At 43.2% G+C, this 19915-nt stretch overlaps 1 protein-coding gene across 2 annotated transcripts in view; it reads right to left on the bottom strand.

The window, feature by feature from the left end:
* The window catches only part of ACOT11 (acyl-CoA thioesterase 11), a 61387-nt gene that overhangs the window by 6129 nt on the left and 35343 nt on the right, over positions 1-19915 (bottom strand). Inside the window, exons 4-12 of one of the 2 annotated variants that reach the window (XM_082225661.1) lie at positions 18160-18210; positions 15005-15065; positions 13340-13441; positions 11304-11466; positions 9694-9850; positions 7507-7626; positions 6927-7071; positions 6097-6152; positions 254-320 (exon numbers count right to left, since the gene is read on the bottom strand). In XM_082225661.1, the coding sequence (XP_082081787.1) occupies positions 254-320; positions 6097-6152; positions 6927-7071; positions 7507-7626; positions 9694-9850; positions 11304-11466; positions 13340-13441; positions 15005-15065; positions 18160-18210 (922 nt within the window). The remainder of the gene's footprint in view (positions 1-253; positions 321-6096; positions 6153-6926; positions 7072-7506; positions 7627-9693; positions 9851-11303; positions 11467-13339; positions 13442-15004; positions 15066-18159; positions 18211-19915) is intronic. The other variant, XM_082225662.1, reaches the window with a different exon arrangement.

A 19915-nucleotide genomic window follows, 5' to 3' on the forward strand; every position in this document is an offset into this window, starting at 1 on the left:
TGATGGGGGGAGCTGCTCCCATGTGGCTACGCCCATGGGTGGGCGTAGAAACTAGTCTACTGTACAAAGGTAAAATCCACATTTGTTGCTCTGTGCACTTCTGTTTTTGGCACCACCCGCCATTGGCATGTGGCCCCTGCAAGGCTGCTCCACAGGTAATGTGGCCCTCCTGCTTTGGAGGAGTCTAAAGGCCCCCTGAGATGCAGATGTTAGCAACTTGTGGAGCACCAAGCAACCTCCATGTTTATTTTACCTTATTGCTTTGATCCCAAGGCACAGACAAAGGTACTTCTGTATGCTTGCAGGAAAAGACGTATTTTCTGCAAAAAGGAAAAGAATGCATCGGTTACGCTGAATGTTGACTGTCAACAAAAGGTAATTAAAAAATGCTCCTCATAAAATTGGCACTAGAAAGGAAATGGCAAGTATGCTTTGAACGTGACCTTCCAAAGATATTATCTAAAAGAAATAGGTTATCTTGTTTTTACATTGTCTTGTTTTTAAGTATAGCTTTTAAATTAGCCACCAGACTGAATCCAGGTATGTGCAGAAGAAGGGAGAATAAATCTTTTGGTTCAACAGAGACTCGCTGGGCAAGATAGCTATATGGTCATCACAGAAACATAGAAATGATGAAGGTTAAATACCCTTAGGGAAATCTGCATAGGATACAGAGGCAGGAGTCATTCATTTTCCGCCGGATCAGATTGGCATGTTACCAGATCTGGGATCTGGGCCCTCAATTTCCACGCGTGATTAGAATCACATGAGGAAGAGCAGGAAGGGTGGCTGGCCCACAAAGCGCCGCATGCCCACTTTTCTCTGCACACTGGGAGAGCAAACTGACTGCAGCAGGAGCCTGTTGCACTCCTGGTGCCTCCCTGCATGATCAGGACTCTAAATTGCACAGGAAGCCTCCACAGGTGCAGCAAGTTCCTGCACCTGGAGGACAGGAAGGGCAGGCACAGGGACACACAGAGGAGTTCACCCCCACTTTCCTCATCATAGGAGGAGGAGAATACCTGACTGCCAGTTTAATCGAGGCACTCTAGAGCAAGCTAGTCACACAACATAGTGGTGTCAACATCTCTCTCTTTTTGTACACAGAGTATTATTCCTTATTATTAGTCCTTTTTCGCAATAATTCATATAGTTCTCCTTACAAAACTTCTTGCAACCCTACAAGCGATGTCAATTGATTACAATTGTCTTTCAAATATATCATAAATTTCTTCCAGTCTTTCAGGAAAGTCTGGTCTTGCTGGTTCCAAATTTTCCCAGTTAATTTTGCCAACTCGGCATAGTCCATCAGTTTCATCTTGCACTCTTCTTTTGTTGGTGGTTCTTCTTGCTTCCATCGCTGGGCTAATAGTATTCTTGCTGCAGCAAGAATCCTTTTTCAAATTATTCTCAAAAGGGAACAAATCAAAGACTGGTAAATACTCCCCAGCTGAGGGCAAGTATGAGATTATAGATGTGTTAGGGGAACACTGTGCTAGTTAGGATCTGGGGTACCTTTTATCTCTACTGCAGGGCACATTGTGTATTCAAGGTATAGTTTTGGGTTTGTTTTTCAGTTAAGTGAATTCCTTTGCTTGCAATCATTTTTGGCAAAATCTGTCTTGGTTCATTCTGGCCTTTTGCTGGTGCTAGGGAGTGAAGGCAGGCAAACACCTGGAGAAAATCACATTCAGGTTCGCTCTAACACACCACAATCACAGGTATTGACTTCTTTCATATGTGGATCAAGAGGCCCACTTGCGAATAACTACTTATGCAACTTCCTGCCACATCCCCCAACACAGAGTGCCCTAGATTCCTTTTCCCTAGTTGCAGGGTTAAAGTCAGAAGTATCACCTAATTGCACTAAAATAAAACCTTGCACAGGATACAGCATCTCTCAAATTTAGACGCTGCTATTAAATTTGGGTCTATTTTCAGAGAGGATTTACTGCACACAGGTGAAATGTAATGGGATTTAATGTAGGGGCTTGAGGAAATGGAAACTGGTTCGTATGGTGTGCGTGAATCGGCTTGGTAGAGTGCATTTCGGCTATAGAACCAGCAGTAGCCTTGGACTCAAGTGACAGAAAAATTGCTTAGTGCTAACAGCAGGGCACTGACAGTCACAAGATGCTCTTGTTCTTTGCTCAACTGTATCACTCCCATACAATCTCATTATCAGGACCTAAGATAAGGAAATGAGAAGGAGGAGAGATCTGACTGATAACAACTGATCTATGACCTTCAAGGTGACAGAGCCATGGTAAAGTGGTCCAAAGTACCCAATAATAAGCGGTCTGGCCTTGGCAAGCCATATGACTTAGAGACATTTTAAAGTTCTTAGGAAGAGGAGATCAGGCAGAACAAAGTCCACAGGTTTTGTGGAACAAGGAGATTCAGGTACATACACAAAATGCACACTTGCACATCAGTTCTCGAGAAAAGGAATCTGCTCATATTCCTTTCTCCCCCATATTAAAAGGCACCCATGGAGCCCCAGCATCATAAACAGAATATTTGGTCATATAATATATAGTAAGTTACAGACATTACTATTTAGATTGCAAGCCTTCCGTTACAGCTCTATTCTGTGTTTCATATCAAATAATGCTCTCTGTGTGTGTTTAGGAGTTTTAAAAATAAATACTTCTAATAAATTCCCTGGATTTGCAGCTTGCAAGACCAGCCCTAACGCAAGATGAAGTAAAATCATGATCTTGGGACACAAATCTAAACAACCCCTTTTAAATCGCTTAGAGACAGGATGGGGAAGCTGTGGCTCTCTGTATGCTGTTGGACTCCAGTTCCCCTCATCCTCAGTCAGTGAGGCCAACCAGCAGGGATGATGGGAGTTGTAGTCCAGCAGCATTTGGAGGGCTACAGGTTTTCCTCCCTGACTGAGGGCACCTCAATTCAGCATGCACCAACCTGATCCTCCTGCAGCTGTACTGAAAAGAAAGGGAAGCTGAAGTATGTTTGCAGTCTCTCACTCACGCACACATGCAAACAGAGCAGATGTTTTAAGAGTAAAGGAAGCACAATCTAAAAGCTGTTTGTAGTGGCAGAGACCATTTCTCCCGAATGTGCTTTATGCTGAAGCACCTTCCCTTCCACTCAAGACACCATAGCTAGGCGGCCAGGCTGATGTCATGCATTGGTGTGGGCCAAAACTTTGCTTAACAACCCACCAGTTGCAAGATAGGGTTATGGTAAGCCCCGACCAGGGTGAGGGGGCAGTGGGAGGGAGGCATATATGCGCTTACACTCCTGGGAGGGTGAAAGTTGCACAAGTGCCTTATTGAGCTTCTGTGGCTTCCAAATATATTGTAATCACAGCAAAACAGGCCCCCGTGTGGTTTTCAAGTGTACTACAAATGCTTTCCCCAGAAGGCGGCTCTCTGTGGGTAAAAGAAATATCGAACGTGAAGCAGCCCCATAACAGAAATCAGGACTTATTCAACTTTCTCTGCATCCACCACAGACGACACAAGGAGGCCCTCCAAGTGACAATCTGGTCATTGCCTTGATGGTGAAGATTACACATGCACTTCTGAACCCCTACTAGCAGGCAGCAGGCAGGTCTGAGGTGAGGTGTGGGGCTTCTGTGGTCTCTGTGTATGTGCTCTGTCTAGAATGAATTTTAGGGCAAAGAACAGATTGCAGGAGAGTTCTGTGTGGCAGGATATTGAGAGCTAAGCTACCAGCAAGGATGCAGAAGCCACAGGCCTCAGTCTCTACACCAGTACACAGAAACATCGGAAGCTGCCTTATAGAGAGTCAGACCAATGGTCTATCCAGCTCAGTATTGTTTATACTAAATAGCAGCAAGTCATCCAGGATTTTAGGCAGGGAACCTTCCCAGCACGAAGAAGCTGGAGAACTGAATATGGTACCTTCTGCATGTAAAATAGATTCTTTACTATTAAGCTACAGCGCCCCCCCCCCCATGAAAAATTATTTCTTAGTTCCTTGACTTGTAGGGGGGTTTTTCACACAAGGGTGGAGGGCAACACAAACTTTATTTTAATATTGTTTTCAAATTAAAGTTTTTTTGCAAGGTACAATGCATCTTTGAGTTGAGCATCTCTTAAGTATGCATATGCAGAAAGTTTTATTAGCTTAAAAAAAACATTTTCCCCTAATAAAGATTTTAGAAAAGCTTTAGAAGAGTAAAGGTTACTGTTGTGAAAATTTGTGACCTGTCCTATACCCCAAGGTCCCAGTGCAGGTTAAAGTAAAATGGTAAAAACAATTTAAAACAACTTGCAATCACAGAAATAAGGCAGGTCCTAAAAAAGATGGGCCAGAGAAACAAAGCGAGACAGGCAGACACCAGAGACCACAGCTACTCACCAGTTACCTCGTGAAGTTGTGGCATATTTAAACCTGAGGTTATCCTGAACTAACTCTTCTCCCCACCACAGAAGTGTATTTCATTCTAAGTAGGCTTTGCAGTAATCGGCACTGCTGCTCAGCCAAGCATTTTGTATATCCCCCCAATGATTAGGATAAATAAAGTTACCCTGTAGATTATTTGACTGCTCTGCCTGCTGCGCTCTCCTGATAGGATGATGTAGCTGCGGTTCACTAGCAGGCACATGAGAATGACAGAGACAAATGGCCAAACCACCGAGATGCCAGAGAAGAGGGGACTCCTGAGCAAGGAAGGTGCCACGGACCCCTAAGTCAGAGCATTCTAAGCACTGCTCATGATGCTCTGGCAGCCTGCCTTATTCTTCCCTGCCTTCTTTCGCTGCTCTCAAGAGAACGCATTGATCTGGTATTAATGCTCCGAGAACTGTGGCCTTAAGGATAATGCATGCGGTCTCAGTCTGTGTTCTGCAATAAATTATGAATTAGAGACAACCAAAGAACAAGGCTATAAATACGCTATGAGGTTTTAGTGACATAACAGGAGGCAAACTGGAAGGGGCTCTGATGTCACCGCAAGGCAAAACTAGAATCAGAATGAAAACAAAGAGCTGGACGAGGGTTTGTTTTATAAATAGGACTGGCTGTAGAAAAAAGGACCGACTGAGAATGGGGGGGGGGGACATTTCTCTGAGCTTTGCTGGTCACTTTTCCCAGCTTTCCCTTTCTTCCATGAAAACTTAACACTTTCATTCCTACCAGGTTTTTACCATTCTGACAAATTTTGCTACCAGAACACAATGGGCCAGATATGGGCCAGTGAAATTCTTGCGATTGCCTTTCCTTCCCTACATTTTCAGCAAGCGTATTTTGCATCAAATTTAGTAATCAGCACAGAATATAGATTCTGAAGGATCTTAACACTTGCAAAAAAAATTAAAAAGCGAATTTGTATCCTCCTTCATTGTGGAAACAGGCTTGCGATCAAACCAGCAGTGCCCATAAAAAACTCCAGCGCTGAAGAAATGGAGTCCGTGTGCCTTGCCTCATTTCCAGTTATGCCATGACTGCATTCCGGCCAGGCAGTGCTGTTCAACTCACCATCCTCCTATTCCAAAGGTTTAATGTCAGCCTATTTGCAAGGCCAAAGTTCAACCTTAGAATGTGAAATAATTACAAAAAAAGAAATGTGTGTCTGAGCATGTGCAAAGTATGTGTCCCTTCCTAGGAAGGAAATAGGAGAGAAGCCCAGGCACGCTGTTCTGAATGCACATAAGAGATTTCGCCAGTGAGATCTAAAAGTTATCCGTTACTGACATCATCAGAATGAGTCAAAAGACAGAGCTTAACTCTGTCTTTCGTTTTTTGGAAATGGCCTATTTAAAGTCAATTTGGATAAATCCACAAGAAACACCTCATCCTCACTCCTATCTCCTTCCCCTCAAAATCATCTCTATTTGGTAGCTGCTACCTCTGCTGTTTCCAAGAACGCCACCATGGGCACTTTGCTGAGCCATGGAGAAGAGCAGAAACACTACCTGTGGATCAAATTCAGGGGCCCCATGTGCAGGAAGACCTGCTGATACGTAATTGTTTCAGTCTACAACATATGAATACAATTCTACTGCAGGAATGTACCAAGAGGGAGGAGGAATCACATATGGTCCTAGTTATGGAGAGAGCGATGCAAGGAAGTTGCCAGAATAATACTTTTTCACTTACCTGTCCAGTCTAATTTTTTTCCTAGCGCTAGCTTCTTTGAATCGTCTTTCTCCATCCTGTTAAAGGGAAATAAAATGGATGGATGACTTTTGGGAGACATATGAAGCATGCATAGGAACAAACAAAGCGAGGCTTTAAACTAAATAGATGGGCCAGATGTTAAGAGTTTAACTCAAAAGCGTTTAGGTTGCCCTGCTTTTCCTGCAGTAAAAAATTATGGGCCAGAAAAGACCACCACTAAGGCTGGATCCACGGTCAAATAGGATCAACACCATGAACTGGTATCTGCAAAAAAAGTTGCAACACAGAATGCTCCAGTCAGTTAATTAGACTTTTTAAGTGTCTCTTCCCCGCACCCTGGTGTATTCTAAAAAGTTGCCTTTATATATATATATTGCAAACCCTGGGGTTCGCTTCAATATTTCCCTCTTCTGTGTGAGATGTGTCATTTTGACTACACAAGCAGTGGTACTAATGCCTGAACATAAGATATAGAAGGAATGATATTCTCCCCCCCCCCATGTATAAAGGCAGCAACCATTTTGCGTGCGTCCAATTGACGTGTGACCACCGACCATCTGGCCTTGAATGGCGCCATATAAATAATACTAATAATAAATGGTGGTCCTCGTGCTATTGCACACCTTCCTTAAGAGATTTCTTCTTACTTCTAAGCTGACACACAACAAATTTTCGCTGTTTCCCCAAGGAGAAAGCTGGTTTTGCCTGGCTAACATGCTACAGTGTGCAGCTGAGTGAGTTCATGCAGGGTTACCAAATTTGATTCAGGACCACAATCCATCACATTCAAAGCCATTGCTGCTTCTTACCCCAGGCTCTGGTTTCAGCATTGGAAGTGTGCGTGGCTGACCCTCATCATTCAAGACCACAAAGGTCATGAAGGCACTGTTGATGTGTCTTCGGCTGACTTCCATTTCATGTCGATAAGCCTCTACACACACCCCAACCTCCATGCTGAAATTAAGAACAAGACATTTATTTTTTAGCTGGCACAGATCAAAGTATATGTAGAACTGTGACAAGCAGGAATAGATTCCATTTTTTATTTAAAGGGCCTTTTTGTTAACTCCGCTTCTTTTGGACTTGTGAATTTATCCAAATTGATTTTAAATAGGCAGCCCCCCCACCCCAAAGAAATGCTGTTTTTATTTATTCACAGACGAGTTAAGCTCTGTCTTTTGATTCATTTGGAAGATGTTAGTAACTGACAACTTTTAGATCTCATTGGTGAAATCTCTTATGTGCTACATAGAGGGGGAAAGTAAAAGAAAATAAAACACCAAAAGCTTCAATCTGTCATCTTCCTGTTCAATGACTTTGCATTTGTTCTAGTGGATCATAAAATGGTCTAATTTATACAAGTGAAGTAAGTTTTCTGAAAGGCAATACCTGTTCTTGAATGCATTATTGACAATGGCCTTGAACAGGAGGCGGTCCCCAACCTGAGATGGTCCCCTGAAATGGAACATTTCGATTGTCTTCAGGGTGGGGTGAGCGTGGCACAATCGGCTAGGAAAGAGAGAGTATATTATGAGCACTGAAAAATCGAAACCAGTATTCTTCTGCAGGACAAAATATCCAAATACTACTTCCAACTAGTAATGGGTAAGCTGTACTCTCACACAAGAGATATTATCAGTTCTCCATTCACAAAACAACACATTTTTACCATGACACAGCGAGAGTCAGACCTAGGCTATCCAGCAACGGTCAAGCCCATACCATACATAGCTTCCTCCAAAGACACCTGGAAACCATAGCTTGCAAAGGGTGCTGGGAATTGTAGCTCTGTGAGGGGTATACAATAGTACCCAGGAAGCCATGCACTTTAAATGTGCAGTGTGGATGTGACCTTATTTTCCCTCTGGCTCGTTGCTGTGGAGAAGCTCTTTCTCAATCCATGAATACACAGGGAGTCCCTAAAAATGAGGGAGTTTGGGAAGCTTGGGAAGTGCCCAATTTAAGTTTCCCTTCATCTCTCTTCTTCACAAACTTATGTCATCCAGATCCCCAGAACTAAATGTCACTGTGTCACCTACAGGAAAGCAGCTAGCTTGTCTCTGCTAACAGGGAAGGGCGATCTTTGGCACTGCTCAAAGCTTTGGACCCTAAACAATTACACAAGGAAGGCTGCCAGTGCTACAACAAACTGTCCACGGTGAAGAGAGATGCAGTGCATCTGCTTAATTATGGGGAGAAGGCAAAGGTTACGCACACCAGCCTCAGCCAGAGTGAAGTGCATAAAGAGAGATGCCTTTCTGCAGCAGCCAGGGAAATATTTGGGCAGGGCCACAATCCAGCATGCAATCTGAATGCAAAAGGCCCCAAGTTCAACCCCTGGAATCTCTAGGCAGGGCTGGGAAAGACTCCTCTCTGAGGCCCTGAAGATCCAGGGCCAATCAGTATAGATGATACTGAGCTGGACAAACCAATAGTCTGACTTGATATAAGGCAGTGTATATGTTCTCCTCACTAGAGCAACAACTCATAGAATTTACTTTCGGAAGTAGAAATGTAAATAGAGTAGGCACCAACCTACGAGCCCCACACCTTTAGGGGTCCCACTAAAAATGGATCAAAATAATACTGATCTTGAATGAAAATTACAATCAGGCTTTCTCAGTTTTAGAAGATAATTTGCAAGGGACCCCAAGATTTCAGCTGCCTAGGAGTCTCCACATGGTTTAATCCAGCACTCTTGAGGGGGACTGTTTTCTTATAGCCTATCTGAACCAGTGGAACTTGTTTCAATGAGGAATCTCTGTCTTGTGGGACAGCAGTTAAAATAAGTCCTTCTTGGCTTCTGCAGTACCAGAGAAAGATATGGGATGGCATTCTACTACGTTTTACGCAGAACAGACCTGCTGAAATGAATGACTATGACTAAGTTAGGTTCATTAATGTCAACGGGTCTTCTCTCAGTAAAACTTAGTTAACTACCACCCAGGATGTCTATACCATTAGGATGCCTCGTCCATACCCTTTGAAACCAGGATGTTGCTATAACTGGCTATGATGTGCGTTATGGTGCTGTGCAGGCCTAGTCAGAAGTTCTATGGAAAGGCACTAAACATTTGCCAATGGGCAAGGGCTGTAGCTCCGGTGCAGAACAATTGTCTGCACCCAGAAGGTGCCAGGTACAATCCCTGCGTTGCCAGGTACGACTGGGAGATGCCCATTCTGAAATCTTGGGGAGATGCTGCCAGTCAATGTAGTGACAATATTGGGCTAGGGTTGGACCAATGGTCTGACTTGGCATAAGGCAGCTTCCTATGGTCATCAAGAAACATTGCTAAATTTTGGCAAGTAGGTAACTAAATAGGTGTTAGAGAGCAATGCTTTCAATGATTCCTGAAGGACAGTTTTACAACTATGGAAGCAATAACACCTCTGTTATTAGTAAATGATGGAACAGAAGTACTCCAATGAAAAGAGTAGACGTCATAGTGACAAACACATCTCTTCATATGGAGGCCAGTCCTAACCATGCACAAAGTAGGAGTTGCAGGGTCCAAACTTAAACAGCCAGGTAGCACCATCCTGCCTAGTTCTTCCCCCCCAAACCAAGTAGACCACCTTGCTGCTATTGTGGCCACATTTTCCATCCAGGCCATGATCTGTCCTCCAAATGTGTTCCCCTGGTGGTTGGCATGTGGGGGCAGGATGAGTTCCACACTTTCCACTCTGGTCTTTTCTGCAGGTACCATCATGCCACACTCTCTGTTCTCAAACTCTGGTAAGAAAAAAAAGGACACAATTTTATCAGAGAGGTGTCTGGAGAGGAACAATCTTCGCAGGGTTGAATCCCCACACCCTTTCCAATTTGCTGGGAGCCACAGTCTGGCAGGGAAGTGGGCAGGAACTGCTGCAGAATTATCCGGCACAAGAAGGACACAATGGTTCCTGTTTACAGCACACGACCCTAGGAAGCCACAGACAGTCAGCATTTGTGATAAACTGGGATGTGTCTAAATGAATAAACTGGTAGGAATGCAGATACCAGGAGCTAGGAAACAAGTGGCAGTAAGTGTAATACAGTGGTTAAGAGTGTTAGAAACTGGGAGACCAGGGTTCAAATCCCCATTTGGCCATGAAGCTAACTGCACCTCTGCCTAACCTAATTCACAGGGTTGTTGTAGGGATGAGGGAGAGCCACTTGAGCTCCCTGGAGAAAAAGGTGGGATATAAATGCAACCAATAAATAAAATCAAGGACCCATGAGCCCCATTGCCTGCTCTACACCATCTCTTTCCAAAAGTGCATGGTGTCAAGCTTGCCAATTTCTTCTTCTCTAGGCAACAAACCAGGGCTCATTCTCATCTCTACTTCTGTTCACGCCCAAGCTTTATACTTCACTCCTGTTCCATTAGGTTCCATCTGTAGTAATTCAAAGTGCTTATTTCTTTGTTAGGGGTTTAATGACTTTTTTTAAAAAGGTAGTGATGATTAAGGTAAGGTCTACAAAAGGTGAAGCCCCTAACTGACAACCACCGGCACCACTGTTGTGCCTCCTTAAACAGCATGGCATAGACAGCTTAGCACCTTCTCTGCAGCAATTGTGACCCCTTAGGGATTTAACAACAGGCCAGCAATATGCTGGCAGTAGCTTCTTCCACTATGCCACCCATGAGGATATCTTCTGGCAAAACCTCCAAGTATTCCTATCCGCTAGGAAATACAGCTGCTGCTCTAAATGCAAGGACAACACAGAAAGCAAGGCTGGTGGCAGCTGAAGATTACATCTTTAGCAAAACCCAATCACCTTCTCTCTTCTATGCGTGAGAATACCTTACATAAATATCGCTGTGGGAAACCCCAATGCACATCACCGTAATTTGAAAAAGAAATACATCCATGTATATCTATCTGGTAGGAAGCTGTAGCTGGCTATGCAAACATGTGGTCAAAGATACATACTGCTTCATGCACCAGGTGACTCCTAGAGACAATGCTGCCTGACAAAGTGTGAGGAATCCATCTACTACATAAACATCTGCTTCTATATTCTGTGGTGGCCACCCCACAATTATAGGTAGTGTCACGATCTCCAGATACAGGGCTAGCCTTAACTCTCAATGTTCAGTTGCTGATGGTTCCCTTTTCCTGCTTGTGAGCACACTTTGTTGTTTCCAACCCTGTGGCAGGATTGATGTACTAGACAAGTGCTGCCCGTCAGCAAAAAGTACCTGAAAGGAGCCTGGGGATTTCTGTACCGGACTGGACAGGGCTGTTAGTAACAAGGTCTTTGATGGTCTCTGTGTGGGCCAGTCGCATGCGGCGGCGTTCAGCTGCAACGCTGTACTCAATCTTCTCCTCTTCGGTTTGAGGAACCAGGGGCTTTAACTTGATCTAAGTGTATTTTGGAAAAACAGCATAAAATGTACCTTTCAGTAGAGAGCCTTTGCAGGTGTTAAGCATCCTGACCTGAGATTTTCCGCATTCTGAGAAAGTAGTTCAGCAATGACCTTCCATTTATTTTAAATCTAAACGCTAAGGAAGTATTTTTCAGCTGCCTCTTCGGGCACAGACCTCACAATGCGGTTGACATAAAACCACCATAAAATAATATTTAATACAGTATGTCAATGACAGCCCCAATTTACAACAACAGTCACTCGAAAACAATTCACAGGCCACCATCACACCATTATAATTAAATAAAACAACCTTTAAACAGTTTCTGGGAAAGCAGCACTCTAAATCCTTTTAAGGAAAGGGGAACCGGAACAAGTGAGTTTTTCATTGGCCCCTTTAAAAGCCTGTAGAGATGGGGCAATACACAAATCATTTCGGAGGGAGTTCTATTAGCTCTGGAAACTTGCTGAACGAAAAAGTTCAGGACATACCCGTGATTGCCCAAAGCATTACCAAACCACATTTTACCTATTTTGATATTCTCTGTAGTTTGCATAGTTCTAGCGTAAAACAATAAATGGGTTGTTCACTTTGGCGGGTGTGTGTGCGCATGTCAAGGAAAACCTTGCAGTTCACAACAAATGGCACCATGGCCTTGTTTTTCAAACACCTTTGTACAGTAGGCTACATTACAGGCATGCAACAAGCTTTCTATTTTAATCGATACAGGCAAGCAAGAGGCATTATCCACATTCTGACCAGGCAAAAACACTCAAGGAGAATGCGGGGCAGATTCAGTGAGGTGTGCAGTCTGAGGAGAGTCCCAAAGTTCAAATAGAGGGGCCTGAGGTTTCCAGCCCCAGATTGGGCGTGCTTTTGCAGAAGTCCAGCACGTTCAATCCTTGCAATTGTGCAGAAAACTGCAACCTTCATATAACTTTCATCCACTGCACAATCAGCCAAAGTTCTGTATGCCACAAAGCCAATCATGTCATCATTGTTGGCAATGGAGTGCGCCTCCAAGGGTAAAGTCAAACTACTGCGTTAGTAGCACCAAAGTTACCTCTCCAGGGTGCAAGCCTGGGCAGTATGTATGGAGGTCATGGGCTGCCCAGAGGACATGACCCCCTCTTGGCCTCACTGATGTGGTCCAAAAAAAAGCAGAACAATGTGTTTGGCACCAGCTTGGCTGCAGGAATTGCCGGAAGGAGGAGTACAAGTCACCACGAAAGCTATCTGTATTTATATCTGTGTGCCCCAATTTGTATTAAAAACCACGCAATGCTATCCCATTTGTGTACAGTCATACCTCGTTACGTTCGGTTCAGGTTACGTATTTTCAAGTTGTGTCCCACGGCGACCCGGAAGTAACGGAATGGGTTACTTCCGGGTTTTGCCGCTTGCGCATGCACAGACACTCAGAATGACATCACGCGCTGAAGCAGCAAATCGCGGTCTGCGCAGACGCGGGTTGCGTTCTGCTCATGTTGCAAACGGGGCTCCGGAATGGATCCCGTTCGCAACCAGAGGTACTACTGTATTGCAGAACTCTAGACCAGCTAATAAGTTATGATTGAATTAAAATATCTTTATTTTTCTCCTAGTCTCAACATTACAAATTAGACCTCAGCAGAGCTGCGCCAGCAACATACTGTATAAACACAAACACATAATTTTTATAAATAGTTGTTAAGGACCATGATAACATAGCTAAAGCAATCAACAAGAGTCTTTATACATTCTCTAAATGCACAGGGTAGTCTCTATCAAGCAAATCTCAAGGGGCAAAGGGAGTTGAAGGGATGGAGCAGCAGTGGTATTTTTTCCCAAATGCCTAAACTAAAGATTTTTAACTCTCTTTGCCTACCTTAGCAGACGGCTTGCCTTGTGCCACAAAAGTTGCATAGGCCTTGCAGACATTCCACTGCTCCCCATTGCACAGGTCTTCATAGCTGACCTGTACACCAACCTAGAAAAAAATCACCAGAGGGGAGGTGGAAAATAAAACGAAGGTGAGGTAGTGAATTAAGTGTTAAGTTGCAATTTTTTAAAAAACCTTCCACTATTTCTATTCAGAAAAAGGAACATCTGAAACAACTGGATAATATTTCAAAAGAATGCTTTGTAGCACCTGAAGGAGTTGCACTGCATAATAGCTCTCTGTGTTGTTCTAGTTCTTAGCTCTGGTTTGGCAAGTCATACTTCTGAATATTTAAAGGTGAACAGGCGGTGTGATTATTGCATTCTATGTACTGCTGCTCTCCTAAGCAAATGAATCACAGAAGTTTGTTCCCTGGGGCAGAAAAATGAAAACCAGACATCCCCTGGATAACATTCTTCCCTTTTCCAGCAACAGAAGCCAAGTTATGGGAATCAGGGTGCTGTTTGGGTTTCGCCTGGATAGATTCTTGTTCTGTGAATTACAGAAAAGCTTTTACAATTGATGGGAGAAATGAATATTCCACAAACCAGGGCCATACATATTCTGTGCCCTGCAAAATGTGGTCTCTATATAGCTTCCAGGAATAGCTGCTTTTAAGTTTTCATTTTTACTTAAAATCCAAGTTTCTAGCCCTTATGATTATGAAGGACAATTTGATGACTTGGAAATAGTATCACAATCAGGATACCACACTGGACCAATTGCACAGAAACAGTGACAGCTCTACTTCCCTTCAGAAATATTACATTGGGGGGGGAGGGGAACCTTACGAATTCATGTATGTTAATATTATTATTCAATAGAGTATTTAACATAATATTAACATATAACAATAACTGGTTCTGAGGATATATTCCAGGATTCACATGTACATGGAAAAATAGCCAAGAAATACAAGGCTTTGCTACAGGAATGTGACACCATTCTGGCACACAAATCTTGCCAATATGCTTCAAAAGCTCAGCAACTCACAAGTAAAATAGTACTTCAGCTGTAGCATGATCATTGTGCCTAGCAAGTGGATTTTGTCCTCTCCTGCAAAACTCCCATTTTACTCTACATGTTGCTTGACATGGAGGATGTTCCTCTGCACGGACTGGTGCAGATTCACATGAACCTGCCGAAAAGCTGAGATAGTCTTTGGAGACCCTTTTCTAGAAGCTCCCACCATGAGTAGTGAGCCATAACCAGAGACTAAGCTGCTTCTGCGATTGTACCTCATTCTGCAACTCCCTCCTAAGAGACATCTACCTGGCACCGTATTTGCAGTCTTTTATTAAGCACCTGTTGGAGTCTGTTCTGTTCACTCAAGTTTTTGGTGGTGGTTAAATTGTATCATTTAAGTCCTCATTGTGGCTGGTATTGTCCCTGCTTGTGGTTTTATTAGCTGCTGCTCTGAGCCTATATGCGCTTTTTAAATTTTCTCATGTGGTTCATATTGCTTTTGTTTCATACAGTATTGGTTTTGCAATTGTCCCACTGAATGCAGCAGAGCTTGCTCCCAGGTAAGTGGAGTTAGGATTGCAACCTTAGCTGCTTATTGGGCAACAAAAGTAAGTCCTCCAAGATAGAACATTGAAGCATACAAACCTCCATGCTAGAGTTAAATGCTCGGTTCACTTTTGCTTTGATGTTGACAACCTGCCCAACACTAGGGATAGGGGAGAAAAGATAAATAAGATGAGAAACATTAAAATGCAATTGGTAGAAAGCATCCTGTGGTTCTGATATGCAGGAGTTCTACCTGACTGGTGGGCCCTGCTCGACAATACTGCTGTCATGGTCCATTTGTTAAGATAGCTTTCTGCTCAAATCACTCCCACCGGGTGTCTAGAAGCAACATAGTCAGATTAATTCCTGAGGCCTGTAAGTTAGGTCACCCGGACAGTTCATGGAACGGCTGAGAGGAAGCACTGGATAGGCCTAGAGATTTATGGGATGGAAATTATTTTTCCCCCTCCCCACCAGGTCCCAAGTGGAAGACTTTGCAGGCCCAGGCCTCGTGTAGTTTTCTGGTTCATCAGAAAAGGGCACATAGATAAGATTTCACCCATGGCTAAACACACATTTAAATCATATCTACCTCTCTATAAAGGAAGCGGGATGTGTCATCCCTCAAAAAGTTATCTGCCTGGGTTCAGAGACGCTCGGCTTTAATATAAGCTCTCAAGCGCAATGGCAAGTCTCTCTCCCCTTTCAGTTCCTCAGTAAAAAATAAAATAAAATCCCCCAATGGTGAGAACAGAATTGACAGGGGAAAGGTTAGGCAGGATGGTCACAGCCTGATTTAAACACTTCATTTCAACACAGGACTTTCCTTAAGCTTCTCCTTCAGATCAGCCCAGATATGAGATGTAGGAGTTCGTTAAGCATATGGATAGGGAAGGATGCCACCACCACCCTCGTGCTACAAGCCAAGTGAATCTGCTTGGCACGAAGCCAGGCTCAAGTGCTCCCACGTGGTGTTTTGTCTAGGGGTGCTTCCAGACAGCTGTTCCTTGTGGAATCTGTGCTCCTCGTGCATGCACATTTCTGCCAATATCACTGACATTAAAAACCCAGCCCACAATTTCTCCCATTTAAATCTGTCGCAGGCAACCCACTTACAATATCCCACTGACCCATTTAGAAAACTGAGCCCCCGTCTGGAAGCACCTTATGAGTAGAGACAGCCTCTTTAAGGACACATCCTCTTACTGCCACCCAGTGCAATTGTTGATGAAACTCAAAGTGATGTTTTTCAAGTAGTATCAAACAGCGGGGTAAAAACTGAATTAATAATATTTAGAATCACACGCCATTAGCTGGAGAGTAACTCTCGCAGTTTAAGTGCTATATTCTGAAATGGAAGTTGTCTCAGGTTGCAGGTGTGTGTGTGTGTGTGTGTGTGTGTGTGTGTGTACACACACGTGGAAACAATGGATTTCAAAAGGGAACTGCCTTCATACTGGCCTTAAAACACCCAAAAGGTATACTATTACAATAAACACAGATCCCAAGCACAGATTCACCCACTAACCTAGTTTCTTTCACACAAACCCTTCCTTTCATTGACTAAACTCTCAGAAATTATATGCAGACAAGTAATTATTTTGCAATAAAGGCATTTGACATGCAAAAGGCACGCAAGTAAGATCAAGAACTAAATTAAATGTCTCTGTAAGAATATTGAAGATTTTGCCCCATTTCAAAGGGATGTGTTACTTAAATCAGGGAGTGAACAATTTACTAATGTTATTCCAAAACAGTTTGCTTCAAAGCACATTTTTTTAAAAAACCACAGAAGATTTAGAGAGGATCAGCTTCCTTCTTCTTAGAGTTGTTGGTAGTTTGTTGACTATTCTGAACTGGAAAGAACAGTAAAGAAACTAAGCCAGAAAGGTGAAAGCAACAAAACTATTCAGCTCTTTGACAGGCTATGCCAGAGGCAACCAATGTTTCTGGACTACAGCTCCCATTATCCTTAGCTACTGGCCATACTGGCTAGGGTTGATGGGTGATGTAGTCCAACAGCATCTGAAGGTAACCACATTCTGAACTGCAAACCCCAGAGGTAGCCAAAAAACATGCACTGGCTCAGTTTTACTAAATGCTATGCGTGCATATTGATTCTTGTGTGAATTATAAAATGATATCTGATCTGAATGATGGACTAAAGAAAGAATTTGCCCCACCTGGTATAGCATGACTTCTCTCATGAAGCACAATCCGATGCATGCTTCTGCAGAAATAATAAAGTCCCACTGTAGGACTTATACCGCAAGACCCAGGAAAATGCAGAAAGGATTTCAGCAATGCTTTGGGGTATAGCTTCTACCAAAAAAATTAGCACATGTAGATGTATGTATGTGTGTGTTTAAAACAATGGTTTGCATAATGTATAAAGAAAATACATAATGAAAAAAATAATAGTTGGGGGAAGCTATTTTTAGAGTCCCTGTGCATGACCAGAGTATTGCTAATATCTCTGGCTGACACTGCAGGACTGGGTTACATTTGCCGTCAGTTGACATTCAGGAAATGCATTCATATGACATTAAGTAGAAAACATTGCTCATCAGAAGCACAACTCCCAGAGAGTTGTGTGGATTTCAGATTTTCCGGATGATTTGGTCAGATGAAGCTTTTTTGAACTCCTACTTTGCACTTAGGGGTCTAATTGCAGTTAATACATAACAGTTTGAATCCCTGCCTTTTTGAAAATCTTTCTTCATTCTGGTAACTAACAGGCGCCGACACTACTCACTCTTCCCCTTTAATACTCCTGATCTGGATTTGGGACATAGAAGTAAAGAGCTATTAGGGGCTGAAGTCCCTCCTTCGTCCCACAAAACACAACCTACTCCCTTTCCATCCACTCATAGAGTACTATGAAGAAAATTAAATTGCTCCCATAAAACGAGCCCTTCATCTGGCAACTGCATCTTTTCTAGAAGCCAGAACAGCAGATGGACAAAGCATCCCTTCATTTTTCACACAACAATTTTATAGTCCCATGTGCACCCTGTGAAGAGTTACAGTTTGTTTTAGAGCCGGAAAGATGGAAAGAACATCTGCAAGCTGCAGAAAGTGAATATTACACTTTTTGAGAACCGCCTCTGTGCACAGGAAAAGCAGGCTAGTAGGTGCATTCTGAATACCGTGTCAGTTAGGTTAATTAACACCAGTATCTCAGGACATCAGTGGGTTAGGAGATCAGCAATCTAGTCTATTGCTGTAAACATTTGTACTGCAAAGGCTCATACCAGGCTTCGTCCTTCCCACATAGGCACCAAGGAGACTTTACATGCAGCTGTCTAATACAAAAGGATAAGGAGGGAAACAAAGCAAAGTGGAGCTGAAAAAGAAAGAAGTCGCCTCTCGCAATATAAAATATACATTTGCATAAACTCTGTGGGACCTAAGGGGTGTGTTTCATTATAGGACCTTAATTGTCCAACCCACCAGGTCAACATAACTGAGTGGCACTGGAACATTCTTATAGATGCTTTGCAGCTTTGGGAGAACAGGGAGAAGGACAGGCTTAAACGTGGACAGACAAAAGGCCAGCAGGCACTGCCCATATTTTCTATTCATATCAGAAGGGGAAAGTTCAGTCTACTGGACAGTGTCTGACATGAACCCAGATCAGAGTCCAAACCCCACAATTCATTAGCCTTGGTCTAGTCTCCATCTAGCCCACCTTACAAGTCTGTTGTGTCAATTAAAAGGTGCTGAATAACCTGTGCTGATTCTTGCTCCCTCCCCCCATGTTTTTAAAGTGAACATTATTGGGCTTCTGATCTTGAGACAAAACACTGATCCAAGAGTTCTTGCATTGACACACCTTGCTTGTACCCAAGAACCCAACCCAAGTTAGTGGGCTACTGGTCTTAATTTAGCCCTCATTTTTAGCACCATTCAAGCTGCTCTCAGGTGTGAGGACAATTTTGGCTCATATTTCTCTGCTTATTTCCAATCTGCGTATGTTGTTTGCATGCTGGCATTGATCTGGGAATATGTGGCTTACGGGAAGTCTTGCACCTTTAATTTGTCTTTATTTGCTTCCCTGGAGCGTAATAAGCATGGATACGAGTTCTACCACTGCTCAAGTACTAAAGTACTGTTTAGAAGTTCCAGTGTTTTATATATAGTACACTCTAACCATGGTCATTATCACTTAATAGAGCACTCACAAAACATAACTTACTGTCTTCCACAGCATATGCAGCCATGCACTTTGGCTCAGAAACATCTCCCTTTGACTATCTTTTCAAGGTTTGGGGTGGTCTTTGATCCAGGCTTCCATGTCTTGAAACACCTGCCTGCAGCTGCAGCTGCAACACTAGCTGCAGCCTCTCCTTGACAGAGATAGCCTGGTCATAATTACTTACTCTTTAGTAATATCCCATTTGGACTACTGTAATTTTTGCTATATAGGGCTGGCCTTGAAGACAGGAAACTTCTCTTGGTTCAACCCATAGCAGTTAGAGGACTGACTAGGCAGATAGAATGCCCTTTTTTTTTAAAAAAAAGGGACTGGCTCCTTGTCCCTCTCTAATCCCAAACCACTATGCTAGTTTTAACCTTTTAAAACCATGGTCTGTTTGGGTCCATGACTGCCTGTTCCTTCATGGACCTGTCCAAACATTAAGAGCATCCACAGAGGTCCATCTCTGGGTTCTCCCCCTTTGAAGGAGAGGGAAGTGGTGGCTGGAGGTAGTAGCATTTCAGCTCCAACTCTGGAATGCCCTCTTCATTACAGAGAACCTCTCCTGGCACCAAATCTGATGTCCATTCAGTGCCAGGTAGAGACCTTTTTATATGCCATGGGGTTCTTTAAAAAAAAGTTTCCTTGTTTTAACTATTGCTGCTCTGCTGCACTTTTACTGCGACTTGTATTTTTACCGTTTCATTTGTAAACCACTCAGAGATCCTTTGGGCCTGAAGTGGCAGAGTAGAAATATCTGAGATAAATAAAGGATCTCCAAAGCATAGCTCTAGAAATTTGTAAAGGCTGAC

Source organism: Podarcis vaucheri, assembly GCF_965113315.1.
Source record: "Podarcis vaucheri genome assembly, chromosome: 6".
Lineage (NCBI taxonomy): Eukaryota > Metazoa > Chordata > Lepidosauria > Squamata > Lacertidae > Podarcis > Podarcis vaucheri.